Raw genomic sequence first — 14,815 nt, 5'->3', positions numbered from 1 at the left:
AGGGTAATACTGGATTGATATTTACAATTGAAAACAATAAATACAATTGAACACAAAGCTTCTCCTGCCCCAGCAGAGTGCTGCTTGGGAGCTGCATCGCTCAGTGCAAAGTCCTGGGGCATGAAGAGGCTAGAGCGAGGTATGCCAGGGCAGGAGCACAGGTTGCAGCAGCGCTACGATTAAAGTTTGCTGCTTCTCCTGCTGCCGTTCCCGTCCCCAAGGCAGAGGCCGGCCTGGCTGAGAGCAGGGCAGCAAAGCGCCTGTCCGAGTGCGCTGACAGCCCTTCTGTCTCAACAATTGCTCAACAAAGGGTATGAATATACAAGGTGAAGAGTTCCTTCTCCTGAAAGAGTTCCTTCAGTCTTGAGAGGCACAAGACACAAGATCTGAAGAGTTCTCCTCGCTGGATTATACATCTCCACCGGCTGAGGAGGTGTGAGGTCAAAGATGTAACATAAGCTGGAGCTGAGCCATTTCTCTTCCGTAACTAGCCCAGGAATCCACTGCCTGTTACCCCAGGCGCCTGCCGCGTGGCAGCCGTGCTGTGCCAGCCCTGGGGCAGTGCTCCTCCTCTCTGGAACCTGCTGGTTCCCCGGCTGGTGCCACCACCAGCTTCCTGAGCACAGCCTGGGGGCTGCGGCCAACCAGGACGCCAAGTCCAAGTCTGCCCTCGTAAAAAGCAGGTTGGTTTGGTTCCTGTTATTTTGCAAGTTTTTAATGAAAATCCAAGAGACAGCTGGGAACTGGTAGGAGGGGAGAGCGCAGAGGTGTAGGCAGGAGAAGGAGGAGGGGAGGCAAAGCCAAGGCTGTTAAAGCTGCAGCCTGGTCTCTGCTTGGCTTCCATGGTAGCTCCATCTCTGAGCCCAGAGACGCTCAGGCTTTGAGTGCTGGGTTACAGCTGCATTTCACCTTCTCAGGTTTGTTCAGATGGCTTAATGATACTTTTCCAAAATGACACAGGTGTTAGGAAAGACGGACTCTCTTTAGTAAATGTGAAACGGTCCTCTTGGAAAACAGAGGTCTACTAGCTAAACCACCATCTGTCTGTGTTTGAATAGCAGGTAAATAGCGAATTGAGCTCTAGAATACTTAACACTTCAAAAAAAAAAATTATTAAAGGCAACCATTAAATAAGTTGGCATTTGGCACCAGGCATCGCAGGTGTGACTCCTGCACACAAACTTCTTCAAAGCTTCTCTTTGCTAGTTGGGAAAACAGTTTTGTCTCACCAGAGCTGGTGAAACCCTGTCAAAATCCTGATTTATGCATGTTTGTTCATCACCCCGCTGGCTTCAGGTCGAAACAAGCCAGTGCCCTTGGAACCACTGAGTTTCAGCTGAAACTCAGCCAAAATCCAAAAATGCATGCATAAAGGCCCCACTTGTTTTCTCAAAGTGTATTCATCCATCTCACCAAACCCCACTTGAGTTTCTAGCTTGTGACAGACTTTCAAACCAGACACAGAGGGAAGCAGGCATCTGGAGTAGTGGGCAGCAACTGTTTGACCTCATTAGTCAGGAATCAGGGAAGAGAGAGAGGGGAAAATGAAAAGAGTTGTGGTCCTCTACAACAATTTTTACAAGCATGCGTATTTTTCAGTGGGAGCACCGATTTCTACCACAGAGGCAAAAAGCTACACCAGTGCCACAGCATCCAGCGAGCGTCTGACTGCAGCATGTGAGTAGCTGGTGCATCTCCTTTGCTTCGCAGGGCTGTAACAGGGGAGCTATGAGGCCAGTTGTGGGTGCTGCAAGGTGCAAACGTGGCACCGGCTTAGCGGATGTTGAGTTGCAAATCCACAGTGATCTGGGCTGAGTTGCAAATCTATAGTGATCTGGGTTGAGTTGCAAATCCACAGTGATCTGGGTTGAGTTGCAAATCTATAGTGATCTGGGTTGAGTTGCAAATCCACAGTGGTCCGGAGTACCTTGCAAAAAGTACAGCAGCAGGGACTCAGCTCTACATGGCTCTTGGTTTGCGTTGCCTTTGGCAAGAACATGAGCTCCACGGTGGTTATTTTCACCTGATAGATGATAGCCATTGCATCGCCATGCAAAATTTATTACTAAACATGGAAAAGTTGTGTCCAAGCAGAGGGCAAAAGTCGGGCGGTGTAATCTGTACCAGCTTCTCAGAACTTCACAGAAGCAATTCCCCTGTCGCGTTGCACTGAATTAGGAGAGAAAGGCTTGAGTCTTTCAAGCCATCGAGGATCTGGAGCGGCAAAAGAGGAACAAAAAAAAACATTCGAGTATCCCGGTTTTATTAGCCATATTTAATTCAATAATATTAAAATTGAAAGAGTTGCTAGGCAAATTTAGTGAGTACTGAGGGTAGTTTATAGATGAAATAAATTACTGGAGAAGCTAAATAAAGTCACAGAGCAGCAATGAAATAATGAGATAATGTGGGACAATAATGGCTGGCTAATAGAACTTTGAAAGGCAGCCTCATTAAAGATCAATAAATCAATAAAAAAAAACCCCTAGGGGTGTACGTTTTTTCACAGATTTTTCCCTTTAGAAAATCGCTGCTCAGCAGCAGAAAGCTAGAAGTCACTTTCTTTTTTTAACGTCTTGCTTTGTCTTTGTGCTTTTGGAACAGGCAGGACCTGTCAATGTGCTTCTGCACTTGTACAGCCATCGTCTTTTGGCTGAAGTGCGAACGTAGCAGCCGCTTTCCAGTTCCTGAATATATTTTTGGCAGCACTCTGGTGCTTATTTACCCACCCATAACCCACACCCACACATTTAGACCGAAATCTGGTGACAACTTCTAATGCTTCACCGTCCTGCTCGTGCACAGCTGGCTGTTTGCAATTTTTGCTAAAAGCATGCTGAATTGCACTGCTATTTGCAGGAGGTGCCATGCATTGCTACATAAGGCACAGTGCTATGGGATCTCTGAGTGTATGTTCTTTTTTATACATAAATATGTGACTTTGTAAAATGCCAGATCTACCACATTTATCCACACAAAATTAAACACACAATAAACAAGGAGAAAAGAAGAACTGAATTAATGTCCAAAACTAAGGGAACTTTTAGAGCACCATAAAATGGGACTGATTTTGGTCGGTTTTTTAATCCAAACATACATACATATATACATACATGCATACATACATACTCAGTGTCAGTCAGAACCAGCAACTCATAAGGATGAGATTTGCCTGGCTCTGTCTGCTTACTCATTTACAGCATTGAAACAGTGACTTTTTTTTCCTTGGATTTATAAATCAGCGATTATACTAGAGACTTTCAGGTATCTCTCTTATTTCATTTGTTGTTGGCATCAGAGAAAAACGAAGGGTATAAAATAGCCACAATGGAGCCTGATGAAGCAGTCACGTACAGACTTGTAAGATAATTGAAGGATATTATCTCTTTTTGTACAGATTTCAACTATTCCACCACCGAATCCCTGCAAAGCCTCAGGAATGCCACGCGCTCCTCCGAGGATACAACCCTGGCGCATCGTAAGTGCTGTGGCAGCTCTGGAAACGCTGGGCCATTGTCTAGTCGCATATTTTAGCTGTTATTTTAGAAGAGGCAAACACAGAGATGGTTAGAAAAAAAACAGGAACGTATCCTTAGGCAGCACCAATCTTAAACACAGGTAGCTTAGCTGTATTAGGAAAGGCAAAATATCTCTCTAAAAAAAAATGAAAGACGATTTTTGTGGTTCAAATGTAATACTTGACAGAGGAGACTGAGGTTTTGCTCATTCATGGCAGAGGCAGACCCTTTGTGTTGCTGCTAAGGCACTTAATATCTTTAGCTTTTTCATTACCATCAAAGAGGTAAAAAGCTCATCATTCTCCCAGATCACTGTGCAGCTCAGTGCCGGCTTGTTGGAACACCTTAATAAGTGTTTTCTAACAGTCTTTCTTTTTTCTAACAGTCTTTAATTTGGGAAAAGCCCATTCTTTGTCTAGCCCCAGGTTGGAGGCCAAAAATGTAGGCGCCTTGCCAAGAGAATTTTGACACCCTGCTTCTGGACTTTGATTCCCAGTCTTCAGCAGGGTGAATAACGGTGCCTTCAAAACACAACCTGCATCTAGAAAAAAAACACCCCACAAACAAGTTACTAAAAATGTTCTGTGCCCGTATCTTTTTAGGTAACCTGTCCTTCAGCATCACAGAGCAGACAATTTCAGTTACCAGAGGGAAAGCTTTCTTTACTACCAGCAGCCTGCTGAATAGTACTGGTGAGGCACTACCCCACAAGCCCTCTTCTTGCAGCGTGCCCTTGCAGTAAGTGAGAAAAGCAGAGAAGCACAAAACCTGGAGCATCGTCGTGTGTTGGACCAGGGGGGGGTCAAAAAAGGGAAAAGAGATGAAAAAAGGAGTCACAGCCGCTGTGTCCCCACACCGCTGGTTGTCGCAGGCTGTTGGCATTCCTGCTTTCTCCCTGCATCCACAAGCAATGCCCTGGTGCACGTTTTCTTCCAGCAGCAAAACGTGACCAGTCACACTGCGGTGCCCCAGGGGGTCACCCACGGCTCACACAGCGTGGTGGTCTGGGTGCCTGGCCGCTGCCACTGTGGCAAAGACCCAGGCTGGGTGACACACCAGTATGACCAGCCTTGCAAAGGGGCACGGTGCCAGTACAACGGGAGGTGATGCTGAGGTGGGATCACCCACTGACTCCCCACACCCAGCCCACCGTGGCACCCACCATGGTGGCTGGAGGAGGACCATGCTCCTCCTTCCTCCCTGCACCCAGGACCCTGAGGGCACCTCTTTCAGCAACCAGCACCCTCAGGGGTGGCTGTGCAGCAGGGGGGCAGTGGGGGGGTCCCAGCATCACGGGGGGGAGAGGTGGCTGTACTCAGCTGGATGGTGACATGTCTCTCAGAAAAACTCATGGGGGAACAGAGACAAAGCAATGGGTTTGGGTGAAACGCTTGCTGGGCTGTGCCTGAGTAATCGCATCATGTGAACTGCTGGGTGGCTGAAATCAGCCCGCAAACCTCGTCAGAACAAAAGTGGGTTAAATCCATAAATTCCAGCTGCAACGCTCAGAGTTTGGGATCCTCAGCCTGGGAACCTGGCAGGCCGGCATGGATTTGGGGCTGCCTTGTCCCCGGTACTGTGCCTGGTGGGGAGCAGCGAGCCGCGGGCAGCAAGCCCAGCTTTCCCTCCTCTCTCCGAGGATGCTCGGCTGAGCAACCCCTCCTGTGTCCCTTCCAGGCAGCGTGAGGAACACGAAAGCCAGCTACTTCCCCTGGCCGACCCTGGTAGCCATCCTGCTCCTCTCCTGCAGTATCCTGGTAGCTTTAGGCGTCAGGAAATGGTGTCAGTACCAGAAAGAGATGTGAGTACTGGGGAGGGGAACCGTGGGGGTGGCGGGGGTGGCCCAGAACACAGCACAAACTCTACCCCAGCTGTCTGGATTTACACGTTCTCATCTGAGACTGCCCGTAGCGACCGAGACCTTTGACTACGTGGGTCGCTAATGCTGGGTTTTTCCATACAGCAGTATGAAATGTGGAGCGTTCTCAGCCCTTTCATCTGTTCTGTGGCCCGTCTATAAAATAAACTTTAAAAAAAAAAAAAAAAAAAAAAGAGCTGCAGTGCAGCTCCAGGGTGTGAGGGAAGAATACAAGGCAATTTTTTTCCCCAGAGCCCCCCACTTCTATTAGTCTCCCTACCAGCTGCTTTCACTCTCTCATTTTGCACGGTTACTTGAGGACATGTTTTAATGAAATTGTACTTCTAGGGCAACTCTGTTTGAGTTGTGAATAACATATATGAAAGTAGGCTACCTGAAACTTAATCCCAGTCGAAGAAGCATCAAGTTTGTAACTATTACCAAAGTTTAATTCCCTACTAAAACACTTGGAGATCTACTGATGAAAGCAGCATCTGAAAGCCAATGATTTTTAGTCTTACTGACGTTACTAAAATGTTTGAAAAATCATAGTGATAATGGCTCATTTGCAGTTCTAGAAAACCCTTTTGAAACATGACTGCAAACCCTATATATCAAAGGTAAAAATGGGGGTGATTTTTTTTGACTGAATTGGGATGGGACCTTTCTTTATCTTGGTCTATAAATTGGCAAAAAAACCAAAAAGTTATGAGTCTTTAAATATACCTTCAGAGAGCAGTGTGAGCAAAAGCTCTCTGCAAGGGTTTTGAATAGGTCACCGGGACATTTTAAAACATGAATAAAGTAAAACTGTGAGGTGGGAGCTGAGAAAGCCAAAGGAATGAATACCAGGAGGTGCAGAACTGCAACAGGGCAGTCGCAGTACGTAAGGGCGAAATACCAGGTGCTCTTACTGTGCCTGGGTGTCCACCTGCCTCCTCCTGTGAATGTTTTCCAACAGCCTTTTACACGGCTTTGGTAACACGAGAGCATGGGTTTTTCTCTTTTATTTCAGTATGAGCAGACCTCCATCTTTCAAGCCACCACCCCCTCCGATAAAATACACCTCCATGGTGGAGTTCGACGGGACTCCCCCATCCTGCCACGAACTGGAAAACCTCTAACACCACCTGCACCCCTTGTGCAGCGCGCAGAAGACTGACACAGTTAAAAGGCTCTGTCTCTAAAGCAGTCATTATAGGAGTTTGGTGTTAATGACCCACATTAAAATTCAGAGCGCCTAAGTGACATTAACGCTGGAAGCTGAGCACTCCTGAGGACACTTACTTCATCCCGTCTCTCTCTATGTATGCATTACGTTAACACCGGTTTGAGTGTCACCGTGAGATTCCACGTGCTTAATTTGAATTGGGTGATCAGCTGGGAATTTGCTGTCTTGTTAATGGGAGCAGATTAATGCATCACTTCGCCAGCCTGCCTGAAGAGTGTCGAAGCTTTTTTGTTTTACTGAGCGTATAGAGATGACAGCTCTGCCATACGGACATCACAATTACATGGGAAACGTTGGCTTAACACAAGCTTTTTGATACCTACGTGAGCCATTCTCACAATTATTATTTTTACTATACAAGTATTGACTAATGTGGCCCAATATATAATATCCTATCACAGTGAAACCAACCAAAAAAAAATCAGCACCTTACAAGGAAAGAAAATAGTCTGCATCCCTCCTCATGGGGTTGCAGCACAGGATCGCAGGGAGGGGCTGGTGTGATGGAAGGGCCAGCACAGCCCTGGTGAACGCGTTCGTGAAGAAGAATCGGTTGCTGTTGGCGGCCTCAAAAGTCACCTTTGGGCTCAGGTACAAGCCACCCGTGGGCTGGAGAGTTAAGGACTGAAGTTAACAAGGACCCTAAACAAAATGGAAAATGCCAGGTCCTTTTGGAAGTGTGGTGCCTTTGAAACAATAACTTCTCTTGAGCTTGAAATAATGTTTACAGTACATGTGAAGAAAGAAAGGAATATAATAATTTTATTCTCCTTTGGTCTTAACAGGCTTCTGTCGTTTGCTGTCTCCACATTTGTCAAGACCTCAGGGGTAGTTTCCCAGGTGGCTGAAGCCTGGGGAAGGGTTGGTCTAGCCCTGCCTGGGCTGTGTATGTCCTTACACTGACACTAATGATTAAATGGGGGTGCAGAGGGTGGGATTGGCTCAGCCCGCCGCAGGGTTCCCAGCTGCCCGATCCCTAATGCCAGGCACACCAGCAGCAGCGGGCATGCTGCCCTTGGCAGCAGGGTGGTCGTACATTGCCTTCAGCCGGCCAAGATGCTGTCCCACCAAGCCTGTTTGGAAATGTATTGTTACCATAATGGTATTTCTGTAATTAATACAAATCAACTGAAATCCAATCACATCAAGCTTAAAATTGGTATTCTGATTTAGGGATGGGTTTTGCTTTATTTACTGCTAAACACCGGTTGATGAGTATCAGGGTTCAAAGCACTGTATTTCCCGAGAATTTAGATGAATGAATGAATTACAGGAAAGAATGATCTGACAGACCTTTTTAAAGTATTTTGTTGTATTATTTACCTTATAGCTCAAGCGGTTCTAAATCCATCACTAAGGGGGTATCTGTGCTGAACAGAAAACACTTTTCTTCCTGCAGAACTATATGGACTTTGTATGCACGGAAGGCTCAATATTAATTTGTTTCTTGTCTGTATGGGTTTTTAGAAACAAAGTAGTTTAACTTTTGCCATATTATCGGTCACTGCAAAAGAAGGTAGCTTTTTGTTCTTAAAGAAATCAGAGAAAAAAATCCAGATAGCCAAATTCCAAGGGATGCGGAGAGCCACGACTTTCATCCCTGTCGTTAGATGAGGATGACTCCCGGTAGCACACCTGTCGAAGAGGGGTTATTGCATCATATTTTAATCCCCACGGTTCCTGGGGTCAGGGAGGTTCCCCCTGACCCTGGGGTTCTGCAGGGTACCCTGAGAAGCGCTCAGGTTGGCAGCGCTCCCTGCTAAGGATGCCGCCCCGGCAGGCTGCTGCTGCCCCCACACATCTGCATCACCACCGGCAGCATCTCCGGGCGAGGCTGCGGAGCACGGCCAGGCTTTCCCGAGGGATGGGGACGGGGGCTTCCATGGACCAGCCCCCCCCTCCCCGTGCTGGGGAAACACGGGCGGGCGCGGCGGGCGCGCTCCCGTCACTGCCCGGCAGGTGGCGCCGCAGCACCGCAGCCGGGGCAGCGCGGGGGGGGGGGAGTGGGGGGGAGAGGTAGACCTGACCTCCAGAGAAGTGACAGGAGGGGGCAAGCAGCAGCGTGGGAGCTGGGGGGAGAAAGAGGGAGAGAAGCCCCCCGCCTGCCAGCCCCCGTCTTTTCATGTTCCTGCAGCTGAACAGAACGTTTACATTGCTGTTTGCCTGCCTCAAGAATTATGATTAGGGTCAAAACTGACCCCTGCTTGAATTAAGGAGGGGAAAAAAAACCTCAACAAACCCACGACCAAACCTTTCAAATCATTTTTTAATTTTTTTTTTATCAGCTGCCCTGTTACATAGCCTTAAATCAATCAGCTTGGACTTGTGTTCATCAACCCTGGAAGAACTTAGCCCCGATCAGGTTAGAGATGCTCAAAGATGGCTGAGGGAGTGTCAGATAAAACCTTTTCTATACAAGCGTTCAAAGCTTGCTGCATGGTTATAGAAACGGCTTTTAAATCTAAAAAAGTTTTGAATTTTTGCGCTGCTAAATACAAATCCACGGCACGACAAAACCTGTGAAGCAGACCCAGGTCGGAATCTGAGGTCACATATAACACAAATATAACGCTGTGAAACCAGCGGGGTCTGCCCTGCCTGGTCCTTAAGACGTGCATTACGCAGCTGTAAAAGCAACTGGCTGGAAAGCTGAGCAGCAACAGGGGGTTCACCTGCTCCTGGGGAGGCTGCAGCAGGTGGCGTGGGGCAGAGGGAAGGATAAAAGTAAGATGTTTGTTTTCAGTATTTGTTTTCAGTTCCTAACGTGCCTTGCCAACTCAGTGGCAGGGCCTGGGGCCATCAGTGGAGTGAGAGACTTCCCAGCGCCCCGCTGTTCGTATTCCTGCCAGTTGCATCCCGGTACTGTGCCACGCTAACCGGGCTACTGGCCACGCTGCAGCCCCGAGCCCACGGGGTGCTTGGGGCAGGTGGGTACCTGCAGGCCCTGCCTGGTTTCACTTCTCTGACAGCAGAGGGGACAGCTGGGGGCTTAGAGGATGCTTAGAGGATGCCCTGGTCCTAGCACACCCGACAGCCGTCCCACCAAGCCTTCATCCTCCCAAACTACCTTTCGCCTCATTCTGCATCACATATAATTTTTAAACAGCATTGCAGTGGCTTTTCTTGCAAGTCACCTTTTGGTCCTGTAAATTAATTCAGCGTGACTTGTCTATTTAAGAAGCACCCGATGGTTTGCCCGGTGCGCCCCGGTTGGCGCGGTGCGGGCAGTAGGATGGCAGTGCCCGGCAGCGGGATGTGGGAGGGCAGGGTGCCTGGCCATCCCAGAGCCGGCCTCATTAGTTCACAGTTGCTGAAAATAGGCTGTGCCACCTGGGATTTCCTGAGGAAACTGCCCATCCTAACACAGACCCACAGTGGTTTCGCTTTTAGGGAGATGGTTTCCTCATTGCAGCTGTCTTGAAAGCTTTGTGAGGTGCTCAGGCTTCATCATTTTCGTGTATGTGTTTGTTTTAAAAAGCCATGTACAGAAATCATACCTGCTAACCAGAACAGGGTAGAAGTTACCTTACGTAGTCTTTGCAGTATTTAAAGCCATCACTTACAGAGCAGGCAAACATTAGAAAGAGCTGTGTACACTTAAACTCCAGAAGAAGCAGTATACGAAGGAGAAATGTTGTTGTGTTTGTTGTTTATGTTAGTAAAGTAATTCTCCCTGTCTTGGCAATTAACTTTGAGCAATAAGCCAATGGAAAGCTTCTAAAAGGCTCTGCAGGAGGATAATGATTACTTAATCCTGTCTAAGGAGATTTTAATGGAAATAATATGAAATCATATTATGTTTCAAATTATTCCTTAAGGACAAGACAAAACTCACGGAACTCCCCAGTAAAGATTATTTGATTTCAGGCAACATTGGATTATGTCTTTAAAACTCCTCTTCCATCTGTTTTCTAGCATATGATGTTCCATCTCTTTCAAAGTCTCCTGTAACACGTTGCCCCAGTAAGATTTTTAATCAGTGGAAAAATAATGTATCTCTTTGCCGCTTGGTTCCTTTCCAAACAGGAGGACTTCCAAATTGACTCTGGCATCCTACACAGCTTGAAACACCCTCATGTGGTTTAAATGAAGTATTGAATAGCTCGCTATTGTCAGAGGATTTGCAGATGCCAGGGATCGCTTAAAGAAGCAACAAAGGTGAGAGAGAGAAGCAGGTAATGCATTGATACGAACCAACCCCGGGGCTATGAGTGGGGGACAGAAAAAGGAGGGGAAGTCAATATTACAAAGGGTCTATTGTATGACAGATGTCTAAGTATTAGCAGTGGACTTAGGAAATGCAAAAGGTGCTGCCATAGCCACGGTTTTTTTCTGAGTTGGCTTACGATGGGAAATGAACACCGCTGTTCGGTCCACTGCACTTGAAGAAGTGGTGTTTTAAATGCAGTGACATCTGCAGAGCTTTGTGATGGAGTGTGTCCTGACGGTTTTAAATGTTAAATAATTCCATTAGAGTTGGGGTAAAAATGGCAATGAACAGCTTGGAAGAGTCTGAGTATACTTACATGAAATGTTGAGCAATTAGTTTCTCTCTGTGAGAGTGAACCCTGCAGTTCTCATCAGTAGCAGAGTGACCTTTAAAATATGCGGATGATACAAAAGCCGTTTCAATAACTTATTTGATCTACTGTCCGCTGATCAATTGCATGTAAAGATTTGGAATTTACATGGCACAGTGGATTTTGGACTGAAATAGAAGATTTTGAAAACATTAACTGAAAGCTTTTCAGCAATAGCAATGTGCCCTGATGAATAATGGGACGTGTTATTAGGGTATTCAACGTGGTAAGCAGGAGGCTAAGCTTCCTGTAGCACTTGGTGTTATCGACTTGTTTTCAGTTGCTTTAAAGCGCTTTTAAAAGAAGTGCATTACTCTGGCTTCATATTCCATAGATGGCAGCCCAAGAGCCACATGTTAAAATTGAAATAAAATACATTCGTATGTTTGGAATTGACTAACAGTGAAAATCATGTGCCTCTTGGTGCTTAAATAGCATCAGCCTGATCCGTACAGCTAATCTTTTTACTGTGGGTTTGAAAATAGGAGGGTTAGGGGTGTGGGAATGGGATTTGAGCTGCTGGATTGTCTGGGCTGCCCATGACATTGGCTTGTACTCTGCACCGAGGCACAAGGGAATAGCTGAGCTCCATCAGTAAATCCACATAAGGCATAAATATGGCTATACAATCTGTGGGGAAAAATGGATGGTAAAGTTTTAGTCAGGCCATCATCCCTGCTGAATGCAATTCATATGTGAATGTTCCAGCAACATGGAAAAATATAACCATATACTAATCTTGCTATAGAATTAAAAAAAATGTCGATAGCATGACCTTTTTCCTGCCTGCTTAGGCATTCATTTTCACAGCCACTTAAACACATGCTTGAAGTGGAGCATTTGAATGGTCTCAAGAGAGAAGACCCTAGATAATTTGTGGGTTTAGTCTGCGGAAAATAAAATTGCATTATTAATGCACATTTGTTCCCTCTGGCCATCACAATTAATGTTCATCATTGCAGGGTTTTGTACCGGTTACAGAACAAAATTGCAGAGTTTTGTGGAGATGGAAAGAGGTTGAGGTTTTGGAGAAGGGAACAGGCAATTTAACGCTCCTCTAGAAAAGCACAGGAAGGATTTTTGGACCTCAAGAAAGTTCTGCTAGCAGTTACTGCTGGCAAGTATCTGTGCGTCGCCTCTGATGCTCACAGCTGAAGTCTCTCACCCTGCAGTGCTGTATGGATGCATCTCCTCCTTCCCTCGTCATTCTGTTTTGAGCTGTTGGCATCCCTCACAGTCCAAATATCCTTTGCAGCTTGGAGATCTAGAAACCATCTTAACCGCAACAGCCAAAGCGTACTCATGCTGCACATCATGGCCTGGGGATGCTGAGAGTAGTTGTGAACACATGAGAAAGTCGCTGTGCTGCGGTGACACTGAAGTACCTCGATGCTGTCACATGCTCCAACACTATTAAAAAGTAATGGCAAAGGGTCAGAGACTTCTGGGAGGCAGTGAAAAGGCATGGGTTTGGGACTCCCTCCGCTTCCAGCTTTAGGCCCCCTCTTTTCTAGCTGATCTGATGGCAGAAGACTGCTAAGACCTGCTCTCATGGTAGAGGCGATTAGACTCCTTTTCCCATACCAGAGCACACATTACCTGTTCCCCTTCAGATTCCGCCATCTGTCACACACACTCCATCTTATTTATGTCATTTGAAAGGTAGGAAATGCAGGATGGGGCCTGGCAATGACACCGAGAGTGCCACGTCAGCAGTCAGCCTTAATAGTTTTGGCTCTGGACTACAGCTTCAGTGTTTACTGTTTCACAGACCACAATGAAGTACTGCCCCAAAGACACAAAGATGTCCTCGAGAACATAGCAGCCTCACTACCCCTGTCCTGCAAAGCTTTCCCATCCTGGAAAGCTACACCGAAACAGCCGTGGCTGCCAGGCACACTCAGGGAGTTCACACATGCTGGTTTGCTGGGTGGTCCCAAGCTGCGATGGTGGAGAGAGAGTGAAGTAAGGTAAAACAGTCATTTAAAGGAGATAAACCTGTAAGGATGCAGACTGAAGCTCCCATATAGCAATCTGTCTTTCAGGTGAAGATATAAATTTAATTACAAGAGAATACATACATATGGGATAGCAAGGCCTGATCTTTCATACGTCAGAGGCAAGTGTCCAGGCAGTCTTAATGGGAACTGGGAGATGGGCTGCAGGACAGTTAATTGCATGCCAAACCTGCCTGCCGTGTTCCTCCTTGAGTGCAAGAAGTCCTAGGTCAGGAGTGTTTTGTGAAAACCTGTCATGGAAATTGCACTGTTTTTAAGATTGTTCAATATCAAAGCTCTAACATCAAAATGTCTTTGCTTCCTTCAAAAGGAAAATGTAGATTTATGGAAGGAGATAGATTCTGCTTGTATTAGGTAAAAATACATAGTTAACATATAGGTATTTACAGATACATTGTTTATATGTATAGTTCAATTAGCATATATTAACGAAAGCACTCTGTGAATAAAGTGCAAACTTTAATACACCAAATGAAAAACACCTGCTAATTTAAAAAATCCTTACAAACAAAACAGAGGACTTCTGAAATACGTAGCCTTGGTATTTGGTATTCCCCCTCTAGTAATTTGACAGTGAAAAATTCTCTTTCAGAACAATGTCTGGGGTTTTTTTCTCTAGCATATGATGGAGTAGACCTGTGTTGTATACCTACCTGGTTGTCTCTCTGTACTGCGTGAAGAGTACGAAAGTAATACGTTTGTACATATTTGTAATAAGCAGGTAAGAGAAGTTGCTCATAAAAGCATTATCCTTCAAAGGTATGTAGTAACACAAGGGAGAAAAAATGTATCTTAGAGGGTCCATTTTGCATATCAAAGCAAATCCAGAAATTGTTGTCGACAAAATACTTTACCTGACAGCTAAATGCAGCGTAAGGCAGAGTGGGAGAGTGCCAGGGAAAGGGAGCTGCTGGAAGAGCAGGCGGAAGGGATTGAGCCTGCCCTGTCTTGCTCCTTAGATCTTCTGCAGCCGTCTTGACTCTTGTCAGGTGTGGTGCATAAATTGCTCGAGCTAATATGCTTTACTAACCAGTCAACATCGCAAAACTGCGGCGTTGGCCCCGCGTGCTGGGGGCAGCTTCCCTGGCAGCACAGCAGAGCGCACAGCAGAGCCCCAGCCCGCCGCCGCGTTACCCGGTGTACGCGGGGTGGGGTGCGAGGGCCCGCACACACACACACACGCTGAACAGGCCACCACGTCCCCAGCAGCACATCACACCCAGCACGGAGGCAGAAATCCGCGGGTACGCGCACGGCCTGGCGCTGGTGCCCCGGCGGAGGGAGCACCAGCGCTCGGCGCACCGCGAGGGCAGGTGCCCAGGGCCCCGCGCCACGCACCTGCGGCGGGCGGGCACGCAGGCCCCGCGGCGGGCACGTCCCCGCTCCCAGACGGCGCTCCACGCTCCCCTGCCCCTCACGGACGCTATGCCGGTTCCATCGGTCGGGGGAGGCAGGGACAGAGCCGGTGCCGCCCGCTCCGCCCGCTTGCGGGCCCCGAGCGGCTGCCACTGCCCCCTCAGCGGCCGGGCCGGGCCCGCTCCCTCACAGCCACAGTGAGGCTGCCCGCCGCGGGGCGGGGGCGGGGCGAACAGCGGGCAGCCAATGGCTGG

General features: G+C 47.3%; 1 protein-coding gene and 1 long non-coding RNA gene across 4 annotated transcripts in view; one reads left to right on the top strand and one right to left on the bottom strand.

The window, feature by feature from the left end:
• The window catches only part of CD96 (CD96 molecule), a 48,617-nt gene extending 41,240 nt beyond the window's left edge, over positions 1-7,377 (top strand). For 2 of the 3 annotated variants that reach the window (XM_080375289.1, XM_080375290.1), the window contains 5 exons: positions 1,600-1,677; positions 3,398-3,478; positions 4,121-4,210; positions 5,196-5,319; positions 6,392-7,377. In XM_080375289.1, the coding sequence (XP_080231415.1) occupies positions 1,600-1,677; positions 3,398-3,478; positions 4,121-4,210; positions 5,196-5,319; positions 6,392-6,500 (482 nt within the window). In that variant the 3' untranslated portion in view covers positions 6,501-7,377. The remainder of the gene's footprint in view (positions 1-1,599; positions 1,678-3,397; positions 3,479-4,120; positions 4,211-5,195; positions 5,320-6,391) is intronic. The other variant, XM_080375291.1, reaches the window with a different exon arrangement.
• Positions 7,238-14,629, bottom strand: LOC308058851. Its single transcript, XR_013926003.1, has 2 exons — positions 14,544-14,629; positions 7,238-12,597 (listed from the first exon to the last, which is right to left on the bottom strand). It is a non-coding gene; the product is annotated as an uncharacterized lncRNA (long non-coding RNA).
• Between the last annotated feature and the right edge of the window lie 186 nt (positions 14,630-14,815).

This window comes from Falco punctatus, assembly GCF_963210335.1.
Source record: "Falco punctatus genome assembly, chromosome: 2".
Classification (NCBI taxonomy): Eukaryota; Metazoa; Chordata; class Aves; order Falconiformes; family Falconidae; genus Falco; species Falco punctatus.
This window is presented reverse-complemented; position numbering and strand designations above follow the sequence as displayed.